Below are 12,529 nucleotides of genomic sequence, written 5' to 3' on the forward strand. Positions count from 1 at the left end.
AGATAATGTTAAAATATTAATATAAAAAGAGAAATGATTCTTTGAGACACCTAAATTTTTTACATTCATTTGACACTACCCTTACTTTTTACTTTCTTCTTTCTTAAAAAACTACAAAACTTTACACTTTTGAACCATTTTACCCTTGTATTCTTTGTCAAATGAATGTAAAAGTGTGTCATAGTATTATTACTCGTAAAAAAATTTGTCAAAAAGTATCATTATCTTTAATTTAATTTTATGTGTTAATTAATTGGACCCACATGAATTCTACATAGAGTAATGCACAACTCTACTGCTTTTTTTTGTTTTTTTTCTTAATTATTATATAATGCAGGCCTCCTCCATTCCCTAACCCCACCACCCTCTCTTTCTTTCTCTCTCTCTCTCACACACACACACACACGCCCTCTGTCTTTTCTTCCTTTCACTTTTCTTTACTTTATTTTGAGCTATAAATCCTTGTTTTGTTGGTCTACCATTCTCATGTCCTGTTAGAACTTTGAGAAGAAGGGAAAGATGAAAGATGGTGGTAGGAAGCAGGGTGCACCCTCACCCTGTGCTGCATGCAAGCTCCTTAGGAGAAGGTGTGCTCAGGATTGTGTTTTTGCTCCTTATTTTCCTGCTGATGAACCCCACAAGTTTGCAAATGTTCACAGAGTCTTTGGTGCCAGCAATGTCAATAAGATGCTTCAGGTTCTTTCCTCTCCTTATTAACTTACATGTTCCTCAGATTTCACAAACTAAGATATGTATACTTAGATGTCACTATCATGTTCCTCAGATTTATGCCACTATGTTACTGTCACAGTTAAACTATACAAACATCCGGAGCAAGATATTGATGTTTATTCCTAGGTTGTCTTTTAAATCTTTAAATCAAAAAATGTAACTAAGAAATATTGAAATTGATAAGTCCAGTTTCTGAACAAAATTAGTATTCAATAAAATGAAAAAATAATAACGTAAATAACTCAAAAAAACAGTTTTTTTTTTTTCTTTCTCCAACCACCTTTCAAGCATATGAACTCTATTAGGTTCAAAAACTGCAGACTTTCTTAACAAATTTATGGTGTCTGTTTTTGGTATAAAGATCAACAACCTTGCAGCCTAGTGCGACGCTTTCCTTGACCATTGCTAAATCTTTCACATTATTTTCTTGCAAGCTTCAAATTATGCCTTTCTTCTTACTTTAAACTATTTACATCATATGGTAGCTAGTACATTTGTTTATGACATGTTTCTATCTTCAACCAATTATTTTCCATGGTTGTGAAAATGATTTGGAGTGAAAAAGTTTGAAAACAATACTAGCTTAATTTATTTGTATGCATTAGACAAAGTTGTATGTATCGGTGTGTGGAAAATATAATATAGAATTATTGATACGTTGAATTAAGCTTTTGAGAGAAGTGATTGTGAAAAACCAGGAATTGATACTTTTTTTTTTTCTAAGTAGCCCTTGAAAAAATAGAAAAGGTGGAGAAGATTAGGCATTCGGCGCCTTCAAACCTCACATCTCACGTCCTAATCCCTTTGTCTGCTTTTCCATTCATTCATATTTCAATATTAGGTCAGTCTCATCTTTTGGTCTGCCATGTGTTCGTTAAAAATAAAAAAGAATAAGACAAATGAAAAATAAAAACTCTTATTTGAAAAAGTTTATGTGTAGTGTAGCCTTATATTTATTTAGATTTTTGAGAAACTAAAATATTGTATCTCTTTCTTCATGGATCGTATCTTGGGCCACCCAATAGGAGCTTCAAAACGTGGTTTTGTCACCAAAAGTCAGGGTCAAGCACAACACAAAGCCAAACTTAACAAGCAACGTACGTGCGTGATTGTGTGAAACCACGTTTAAGAATCCAAACTCCACTTCAACTTCTATTGTCACAAACCAAAAACAAAAAACAAATTATTCAAGTAACATCCTGCTTCTGCACCACGTGAACCTCTTTTTGACATTAATTTTTTAATCAATACAATTACTCATTTCCTTGTCAAACATCAAATATTTTAACTTATCTGATTCTTTAAAATACTTTTATTGCTAAAACAAATTCATTAACTAGTTCAAAAATAAAAAAATAAAATAGTAATAATATACCCTCTTTCTTCTCTAGTCCTATAGTGAGAGGGTCCTTTAAGTACTCAGTAAAACTTGAGAAAAACGAGAAAAATTTAAATATATATATTTAAAATTTGAAGAACATTTTTCTCTTAAAATCTTCTTTATATCCCTTCTCTTCAGCAATGACTTTTTATATTATATACGAATAAATGAAACTAGAAAAAATCATGCTTTTGTTAAAAAGTTTAAACCAGAAGATAAATGAAAATCTTTAAAAGTATAAAGAAAAACTCCAAAAAAGGACAGAGATTAATATAATACAGGTGATGTAATATGGAAAAAAAAAAAAAGTGAAAGTACTGTTGAAGCATATGATCAAACAGTTACAAAAAGTAAGCAGTGAAAGTGACATTATAATGTTATATCAGAAATGAATATGATGGTGTGTGTGTGTGTTACAGGAGTTACCAGAGCATCAAAGAGGAGATGCAGTGAGCAGCATGGTGTATGAAGCAAATGCAAGAGTGAGGGACCCTGTGTATGGGTGTGTAGGGGCAATTTCATCTCTTCAGCAACAGATTGATGTGTTGCAGACCCAATTGGCAGTGGCTCAAGCGGAAGCAGTGCATCTCAGAGTGCGTCAGAATGCATCTCTCTACAGCCCCACTAGCCCTACAAACAGTGCTTCTCAATCTTCAAAGATCATTCACTCACAACCAAAACCTATTTTTGACATCGACATGGACATGGTGGTGGACCACACCACCTACACTGATTCAATGTGGTGATGCATGCTATTCTTACTATTATTATATTATATAATACTTAGACACAAAACCAAAAACAGACTTTCTCAAGTAATGCATTTTGTATACTTTTACTTTGATCAATAGGGTGGGAACTGCTAAAACAATGCCTTCTTTATTATCGTTATAAAGTTTGTTGGAAACCGCAAAAATCAAGTTTTTGTGATTTCTAATGGATTTTAAGCAATAATAAGAAATGTGTTAATGTTGAAAAGTGATTTCTCATTGTAGAATGAAAGTAGGGTTCTAGAAATAGTGGTGATTGCGGCGGTGGCGGTGGCGGTGGCGGTGAGAGCTGTGGTGGACACTGTTCGCCCGCTTAATTAGTTTGGTTTGGAAAATAGATTTCTTGATTACCTTTTGACAATATATGTGGTGTATATATATATATTATGGTTATGTGGTAAGGGTGTTGGATTGTGGACTTTTTCTGGTGGAGATAGGTTTCGTGGACTTTTATGTTGTTTTTCTGTGGTGCCCTATAGACATTGATTTTCATTTGTACTACGTTGGGGCCTTCACTATATAGAAGATATCATTTTGATGTTTTAGTACCAATGTCCATCACTTTTTTCTCCCTTCCTCTCTCTCTCTCTCTCTCTTGTTTTCTTGTCTTTAGTTTCCTCTATATTTTTTGTTAGCATTAAAAAGCAAAAGTACTGCATAATGGGCTACCCATGATTAGCAAAAGGTGAAAAATGGATTTTCTTTTTCTTTTAAAAACAAAATGCTGTGGTGGAAGATGAGAAGTTATTTACCCCAAGTAACGATAATTTGTGTCTTCTCATTAAATATAATACTCTTATTGAATTTAATTAATTAATTAAAATTGTTCTATATTTTAGTAAATATATATAGATGATATTCCATTGGTCTATTTGTTTTGGATGATGATATTCTGAATCCAAACTTTGACAATTTTTTAACTTCGTCCACATGTCAGGCCATGATTGGTTCAGATAACCAACTTAAAAAAAATGACACAAAAAAGAGATGAATTAGGGGTTGCAGGAGTTTTCTTATTTGTGGGTTTCATTTTTTTTATTCAAAAATTTCATTTTTCAAGCTGTACGAGAAAGTGCTTTGGAACATCGTTACCAAAACGAGAAACTATGGTTCACTGAATCTCCAATCGTCGTCATTCACGGTTCATCGTTAGTTTTCTTGCAACTGTCGTTCCGAAGCACAAGTCAAAACTATCATTGACGTGGCTTTTGTAACTTCTTGTCGCTTGTTTCAATTATCCTTTGTTTTTGTTAAGTTATTTTGACTTAAATTTTTTCAATTTTTTTATCATTTTGGAGTTGTTCTATTCTTTAGGCGTTATTCTGATTTTGGAGTACTTATTACAACAGAGAAAGTTGGTGAAGAGAGTGAAAAATTCTTGTTGTAGAATGGGGTTAGGAACAAGGGTCATATAACTAGGATCTAAGGCTAAAATTTTGCACAACAAAACTAACAAGTTCGTGACACAAAGTTTTAAGTGAAAAATAGTACTGTTAGATAAATTAATGCACAATCAACCGATATAACTTTATTTGATTTTTAATTTAACTATTATTAGTTTTTTATTACTTTGGCCATGAAACTTGTAATCTTTTTTTAAAAATTGAAAATACTGTTTCTAAAGGTAATTAGATGATGTTCAATACATTTCTAAAATTGAAAATTAAAAAAAAATGAATAAAAAAACAATATTGCCTAAAAAAGAATTTAATAACTAATAGTAAGAAAAATTAAATGAGACAATAATTAGGAGCTAAACTTTAATATTTTATAAAATAAAGGGTCTATAATATAATTGTATGTGTTTTTTCAATTTTTAGTATTATTTAGTTCACGTAAATCAATTAGAATAAAATATATTGTTTATCTGAATTATTTAGTTGACGTAAACCAATTATAATTATGATATTTGTCGTAAATTTTTTTAATCGAATCCAATTAATCTGAATCAAACAAACCTCATCTAAATCATAATAGTTAATTTGGATTTTGAAATTTTACTTTTAAAATCAGAGTCAATGGAAACCAATAAAATAAATCAAGGTTTATAGATTTTATTCTCGCGTATTCCAGGTGAGGTTCCTAGAAGATTACGCCTATCTCGAACACCCGGTAACGTTGCCTCTCCTTTGCATCGTCACCTCATTAAAATCAACAATGAAACCATCTTCATTTTTTATGTTTATATTTTGTAGAGTTTTTTAAGTTCTTTTGGTGATAAAATGGTGTCTTTTTGAGATGATTGCAGAAATATTTAGCAACGCAACTCAGGTAAATATATTGAGATGTATTAAATTAAATAAATAGCATAAGGTTCTCATACAACCCCCTGACCTCCCCCGCAAAAAAAAAAAAAATAATAATAATAATAATAATAAGCCTTTAATGGCACTACCAAAACTGAGGCATCCCGTTCCTTAAATAATAAATGTATAAGGCAAACAAGAGCGTTCAGAATCAATAATTCTTTAGCAACCGATTAGCCAAATCACAATAGGCAAATAAAGGACAGCAGAATATTCACCTCATTCCTTGTGTTTTCCCTGTCTTACAAAACCAACCAGTTCCTTTATTCAGCAGGATCATTGTGATAACTGGAATCTGGCCGCTTTTTCATCTCTGGTTGCTTCCCTGGAGGGCTTCCCATTTTTCTCTTTCTATTGTTCAACGAGGATGAAGCATCATCTATCATTTCCCCTTCCTCTGCATTCTCTTCATCCATGTCTTTCTGAAACTGCCCCTTCATGCTTGTGTGTCTGCCATCTCTAGTTTCCTCATGATGATGATCTTCACCATCATGCTTAGACCAGTTCTGTCTTCTCTCTCTCTTATTTTTCTCATCCTCAACTGCCAATTCAACTCCATCTTCTAGTTCCCTCTCAATCAGATCATCCTCATCCATCACATCTTTCTTTACTGTCATTTCCCCTCGTTCCTTTCTCCTCTTCTCCATCGCAGCCTTTACCTTATCTTTGTCAATCATCTTGATTGCTTCTTTCGGTGAATGACTTATAGGGCCTTCGCGACGCTCCATATTTCTACCACCATTGCTGCCAGAATTGTATAATGCTGATTCATCTCTCCTTCCAACTTCTGCACCCTCCTTAGTCCCAACCATTCTGTCTTGGTCACCTGCCACTATTCGTTCAGAGCCAGATTTAGATCTATTTGACATTTCTCTCTTGTTATCTTTCTGAGTCAACTGTTCCGAATTCTGAGACTCCCTATTATCCAAGTCCATTTTGTGATCAGTAATATCACTGCCCATTTCTGCACTTCCATCGTTGCTTTGGTTCTCAGTTCCTCTTTGCGGTACCACAGTTCTTTCCACAGATGAGTGCTGGGGAGCTTGAGATGATATTTGCTTTGACGCCTGGTCCTCATTTACCGCAGGAGCCTTTGTAGCAGATCTTGTTCCTCCAGCACTTCCTTCTACTTCACTTCCCTGTGCTGGTGGAATTCTGTTCTGCTCATAGAGTTCCAGCATTTGATTGCTAACTTCTGCAAGAGATAATAGCAACAAGGATTGAGAAGAATATACAGAAGCATACAGACACACAAAAGGACAGCCCATTGTTAAACTACTCATGGCATTAAGTTCTCTAGTGAAAATTCCAAATTTGATTAGTAAACAGGGACAAAACCATCCAGATAACTGATAATGGCATAAATCATATAATGTATTAAAACCAAGGGAATACAAAAGGCCATCCAATCAGATCAATTTTGTTGCATTCAGATGAATTGAGGGGATGACACCAACCCTCTAATTGACGTGGGGTGACATCAAACTCTTGCCACCAAACCTTCTCACCATCTGATGGAAGCTTCACTTTCAAGAACTTGGCAGCAAGGAAAATGGCACCTGCCGCAATATGATGTGGCTTAAATTGCAGGCAGAGCGATGTCCTCAGCCTGAAAGCCACTTTCCAGTGTGTGAACAAATATACTTAAATAAATTTAACAAAGTTAAATCAAACAAATGGCAACTTAATCATACCCATCATTAACAAAGTTCCACGCAACTTGAGCAAGGGCATTCTTTGCAACATTGAACTTCTTTATGGCCTCCACAAGAGGTTTATAAGGATGTTGAACATTCAGATCAAAAGCTAAAGTGGCAAGCACAACCCTCTCACCAAGTAAAATTAATTCTTTTTGCTGCTCATACACTTCCTGCATCGTTTAAGATTTCCATTGAACAAATATAAAGATATCAAGGGTAAAGGAAAAAGAACCATAATAAAAGAGATGTAAAAAGAGAAGTCGAAAAGGGACCATGTAGATACTTTACCAATATACAGCAGTTGGAGATGGAAACAGATCAACAAAAAAAGGGGAAAGATCATTTCCTCAATGACAAAATTTAGAAAATTTCCAGGCAACCAGTTCTTACTAATTATTAAGCACACAACTTAAAAATTAAACTTTGATACTATACATAATTTACAAGGCAGATAGATAAACAATTTAGGGGATTTCAATATTCAGGACACATCGACCATGTTTGATATTATAACCTAGACAGATGGTGTTTTTGGCTAGAAACTGACAAAGTTGGGGGGAGACACAGTCTTGAAGCAAATAGGAAAAAACCTAGTCCATTAGACAAGTGGTGAAAGATGACAGACTGTGATAGATTTCAACTAAATCCTAAGTCAAAATGTTGACGTATAGGACTGAACTGATCAAAACACCATCAGTAATAAAACACCTTCTGTTTAATCCTCTGTGCAGCTGCAGGATCCTTCTTATGAATGATCTCATAAGAAACAAGAATAACGTCCTTCAGTGGCCGAGGAGTCTCTTCAACCTTCCCAGCAAGGAACATGCAAACCGTTGCAATGGTCTGCAAAAAAGTTCATAAAGTGAATTATGAGATGGTAATATAAATTTCGAACGTAGCTACATTCTCCTTATATCAAATAATTATAGAACTAAAATAATAAAGCACAGATGTTTCAAAATATTTGACAGTTCAGTAAATACAAAAGTTAGGTAACAGTTGGAATTCAGAATAAATTTTCAGATACGACAGTTAAATGGAATAGCAAATTGAGATATACGATCAAATTTTCACAGAAATGTCAACTTCCAAGGTTGCAAATTTAGAATATTCATTCACCTTCAACTACAAAATGGAAAGATTGCCTGTCCAATCCAGATTGCATACAAAATAGAAAACCCACCTAAAATAATAATTTTTTGCAAAAATGACAATATAAATTATTAACTACAAATCCCTATTGAGAAACAATAAATCCTACACTCAGGTATACAGACATCTTCCAAACCATATATAAGTCCTTTCAACTTATGACCAATTCTATTCAGTATCAATACTCATTCTTCTATTTCCATCTCTCTATCATTTCATTCTTTCTGTTACTCTGGTCACCAGCTCCCCCGTGTAAACTTTCAACTTCCCAGAATTTTGGAAAATTTTCTAGGCTGAATATGCACCCAAACCATTTTAAATATTTAGTATATTATAGTTAGACATACATAAATCATAACAGAAGGACCTGTCCAGGAATAGTTATCACAATGTTTTGAAATAACCAAAAACACAGCTGACATATGAATAAACTCCAATTTCGGAAAGCCTGGGCTCTTCTTCTATGCTATTAATTACAAGTTTCATCTAGAAAAATTTGGCAACGCCACAATTTCTAGGTGTTCATATCATGTCAGTTAGCTTTAATTCACTTAAAAAATTGAAAGTCAAGCATATGCTTTTAAACAATAGAAACCAATATTATAGACAATAAACATCTACAGATTATCTGCCAGCCAATTAAGGAAAAGAATTCCCCACAACACAAACTATCTTCTAAATGGTCATATGATATTTCTATTAGTCTATGACACTTACGATGGTTATCCACAATGGCAAGAACACAAACATAGCAAACTAAGTTATGTTGCAACTTAAACTCTGGAGAAGTAAAATGCCTACTACATAACATCCGTTTGGAAGAGAAACAACCCACCCTTCGGTCGTTCTTTGCATGAGATTGTCGAAGAAAGAATCGATGACAAAATATTATGGCAGTTGCTATAGTTACCTGAGGCCTGCACAGACCAACATTACATTAATATGCAAACCTTCAACAGAATTTTGAAAATAGGATACAAATATTTACAACATGGTGAAAATAAAAGCAAATGCGTTCAAAATGTAATTAATATGTCTATCTTGTAAATATTCCAAATCTATGATTATAAGATATCAAAGAACCAAGTAAAGCAGAACAGGATAACTAAATTGCAGAAAAAATTAAGCATATGTACATAATGCTTTCATTATCTAGCATTGGTGGGGTATATCGTTCAGATCAACAGCAGTAGGAATGGTTTCACAAAAGAACATCACTGTTAAGAAATTGGAAAGAAAATAAGGTTGTGGAAGTGAAAAGTAAATATAGATAAAGTAAAACAACAGAATGAAGCATACATCCATTGGAGGAACCCACACACAAAACAAGAAAGTGAATCAAGAAAGAAATAATTATTTATAATATCAGTAGCAGCAAACTCACACTTTAAGTCTCATGCCTAAATCCTGCAAGAATGTGCAGTATGACTTGCGCAGATATGTCTCTTTCTTCAAGTCAATCCCATCTTTTCTTGATGGGGAATGTTCCTCTATTTCTTTTCTAGACATATACCAGCGACCTAACGATTCCTCCTGCTTGTCTTTAGAACTTTTACCTGAGTTGCCGTCCGATGGTCCATGATTTGGCAACTCTCCAGGCATAAGTCCTGCCATATATACCAGTTTTTCTGTGCACAGAATAAATTCTGTATCATTTGTTCAACATCATGTAGCAGAAAGATTCTGGAAGACATAAAAATAAAAGAATTTCATGTAACTGGAATCATGAATACTATAAAAAGAAATGCATAAATTGAAATCCATGGTAAAACTTGTGAGGGAAGAAAAAAACAAGAAAAATGTAGGGCACCAAAGGATAATAAAGAGGATCTAAATTGGGTATTCAGATGTTCTCAAATTCTTTGCATCATGTTCAGCCTGTCACCAAGGTTGAATTGTCAAAACTAAAAGGAAAGCCATCTATCAATATAGTAATGAACAAGGAGCTTGCAAAAGAAAGAGGATAAAACTAGAGCCAGTAGCTCCTCCAAGAGAACTCTATAAACTTTCTTCCTCTAAAAGAACTACCCAACATTACTAAACCTCCTCCTGATGTACATGCAGCCTTTCCCCTACATGACAAGCATGGCACATAAGCTAGCTAATTAATTTCCTCTTACTCATTGTGCTTCCTTTCGTTATAAACCTTCAAGATCCTGAATTCCTTTGGTCTTAGATCCCGCAATTAATCCTTGCCCCTGTTCAGTCCCAATGCTAGGGCTTAGGTCCAAGATCCAGGTTATCATCATCACTGTTTATAATTGAGTGCTAGCAACGTGGACCAGTTATAACTTAAAGCTCTGACTCTGGCACAACAATGACGCAAGCACTAGGACACGGCCAACATCCTAAATATAGAACATGGGGACACTCATATCTTATGTATACAAATATATAACACGAAAAAAATCTAAATTGAGAATTAAAATTTGTATAGATCACATTCTAAAATCAAGTTATCCATTTTCTTATAATAGTGACATGGAAACACTCACCACTTAGATATACAAATATAATCGAGATGACAAAAATATAAATTGAGAAATAAAATTTATATAATTCAAATTCAAAAATCAAACTTGACCAATTTCCATAGAATAGTGACCCTCACAAATACAATATTAAGAAATATATCTCTTATAACTTAAAACAATTAGTCAAGTCCTATGGAAACAAGCCTCAAAAGAACTTTATGAGCCTTAACTTTATTTCCTTTTATTTCTTTTAACTTTAACGATATAAGTTTCTGAGAAGCATGTAGCCAATAATAGATGTCACCTCACTCTCTTTACTTGTGTTCAACTGGGTTGGAGAGGAGGCCAAACTGTGCCAAAAAGGTGCCTGAGCTGGAAAAAGATTAATAGCGACATAGATGAGGAGTGTCAAAGTCTGTCTAACAGGTATAGTGTCTGAAAAAGTACGACAAGTTCCACGGGGATATTGGTGCTTCCTAGATTTTAATTGTCACAGACAACACCAATTGATTATTTTCTGTAACATACTAACTTACGGCCAAGACACAGGCACATTAAGCATGTGCAGTGATAATAACTAGAGTATGCTCTCTCAGATAGTAAATGCTTTTTTTTTTATGCTTAATACGTTCTCAGTTAGAAATGACAGATTCTATTTGTTTATGTTCCTGTCAGAAGGAGTAAAAAATGACTGAAAATCAAATAGGAACTAATTTGGAAAAATGACATGTTTAGAGACAATATTTACAAGGAAAAATATTAAAAATGCAAAAGGTATTCAGTACTATGACTTGTGGCATTTTAAACTTTATCCTTTCTTAATTAATCCTGAGGCTATGCAAGGAAAAATGTTAAGAATGTAAAAGGTATTCAGTACTTCTGACTTGTGGCATTTTAAACTCTATCCTTTTGTAATTAAGTCTTGGGCAATATGTGCAAAGACAAGTAATTTATAATAAATATCCATATATCACATATGAACTTTCTTCTCTTGCAGGATTCCTTATCCAAGTGCACGCCCATATTTTCTCTCTAATACAAATTCCTTTTGAAAAAATGAAGCTACAATTCGTTCCATTTTGAGAAAATCATTACATCAATATTGTAAAGATAAAAGTACAACATCGTATTCCTATCCAAAAAAACAGGAAAAACAGAAAACTTTATAACACCCATTAATCAAATTAAGTTGTTCTGTCAAAGTTCCAAGTTGAAACATTTTGTCTCTTCATCCAAATAATATAGACGATGGCATGTGAAGTGTCAACTAGATTTGATGGAGGGAATAATATACGGAGATTTGAAACATGAAGGATCAAATTAATTTCACATGGAGCTGAATTAACTAGCATATCTTTCAGAGACTAATACAGCACAAAAGATCCCTAGATGTTAATAGAGGAAATTGAACTGGGTATACTGGTTGGCTACATCTCCAAGCCAAACAGTATAACTGTACTTTTAATGAGATCAGGGCACCTAAATCCGTTATCCATTTAAAGCAAGTAATAAAATTATTAGAAGTTGGCTTAAGGCCTAACTCAGCTAATGTTATGAATAGTTGATAACTGCGTGAGCTAGCCAAAATTCTGGCGTATAAATATTATGGATGTCACAGCTGCCTATGGCGGAAATTCATGGCAGACAAAAAAACACAAAGTGATTCCATTGTTTCCACAATCTTTGACAACAATTCCTCCTTGGCACAATCTTGCATGGGCTTTAAATTGGACATGGGGAGCATAATTTTGAAATCGTGCAATTTCACATTTTTTATCATGATTTTTACTACCTTGTCTAATTCCATCGAAGTGTTATACTTAAAGTTGAACTTATCCTTGCCCGAGCTTCACAAGCTCTATTTGAGCCATGTCTCTAGTTGATGAGAGACTAAATACCACCATAAAGTTTCGATTTAGGGCAGTCTCAAAAGAGGCTGCAATTACAGCGAGCTAGGAATAACTACAATTAAGAAGGCTTTCAAACAAAAACCTAATTTTTTTAACCAAGGGGC

At 33.9% G+C, this 12,529-nt stretch overlaps 2 protein-coding genes across 5 annotated transcripts in view; one reads left to right on the forward strand and one right to left on the reverse strand.

The window, feature by feature from the left end:
- The first annotated feature begins 281 nt into the window (after window positions 1-281).
- LOC106767311 (LOB domain-containing protein 4) lies at window positions 282-3,431 on the forward strand. Of its 2 annotated transcripts, XM_022783095.1 has the most exons (3): window positions 282-696; window positions 1,758-1,829; window positions 2,533-3,431. In XM_022783095.1, the coding sequence occupies exons 1-3, from the start codon at window positions 520-522 to the stop codon at window positions 2,857-2,859; spliced, it is 576 nt and encodes a 191-aa protein (XP_022638816.1). In that variant the 5' UTR covers window positions 282-519; the 3' UTR covers window positions 2,860-3,431. The 2 variants fall into 2 exon arrangements, with proteins under 2 accessions (XP_022638816.1, XP_014507655.1); XM_014652169.2 differs by lacking the exon at window positions 1,758-1,829 and having other exon boundaries at window positions 311-696.
- Window positions 3,432-5,246: 1,815 nt separating this feature from the next.
- LOC106768665 (cyclin-T1-4) overlaps window positions 5,247-12,529 on the reverse strand; it is an 8,511-nt gene continuing 1,228 nt past the window's right edge. The window contains exons 2-8 of one of the 3 annotated variants that reach the window (XM_022783096.1): window positions 10,162-10,239; window positions 9,426-9,724; window positions 8,877-8,958; window positions 7,598-7,732; window positions 6,884-7,059; window positions 6,647-6,798; window positions 5,247-6,384 (exon numbers count right to left, since the gene is read on the reverse strand). In XM_022783096.1, coding sequence (XP_022638817.1) covers window positions 5,453-6,384; window positions 6,647-6,798; window positions 6,884-7,059; window positions 7,598-7,732; window positions 8,877-8,958; window positions 9,426-9,655 — 1,707 coding nt within the window. In that variant the 5' untranslated portion in view covers window positions 9,656-9,724; window positions 10,162-10,239 and the 3' untranslated portion in view covers window positions 5,247-5,452. The remainder of the gene's footprint in view (window positions 6,385-6,646; window positions 6,799-6,883; window positions 7,060-7,597; window positions 7,733-8,876; window positions 8,959-9,425; window positions 9,725-10,161; window positions 10,240-12,529) is intronic. The other 2 variants (XM_014653925.2, XM_014653924.2) reach the window with 2 other exon arrangements.

Source organism: Vigna radiata, chromosome 7 (genome assembly GCF_000741045.1).
Source record: "Vigna radiata var. radiata cultivar VC1973A chromosome 7, Vradiata_ver6, whole genome shotgun sequence".
In the NCBI taxonomy this organism is placed as follows: domain Eukaryota; kingdom Viridiplantae; phylum Streptophyta; class Magnoliopsida; order Fabales; family Fabaceae; genus Vigna; species Vigna radiata.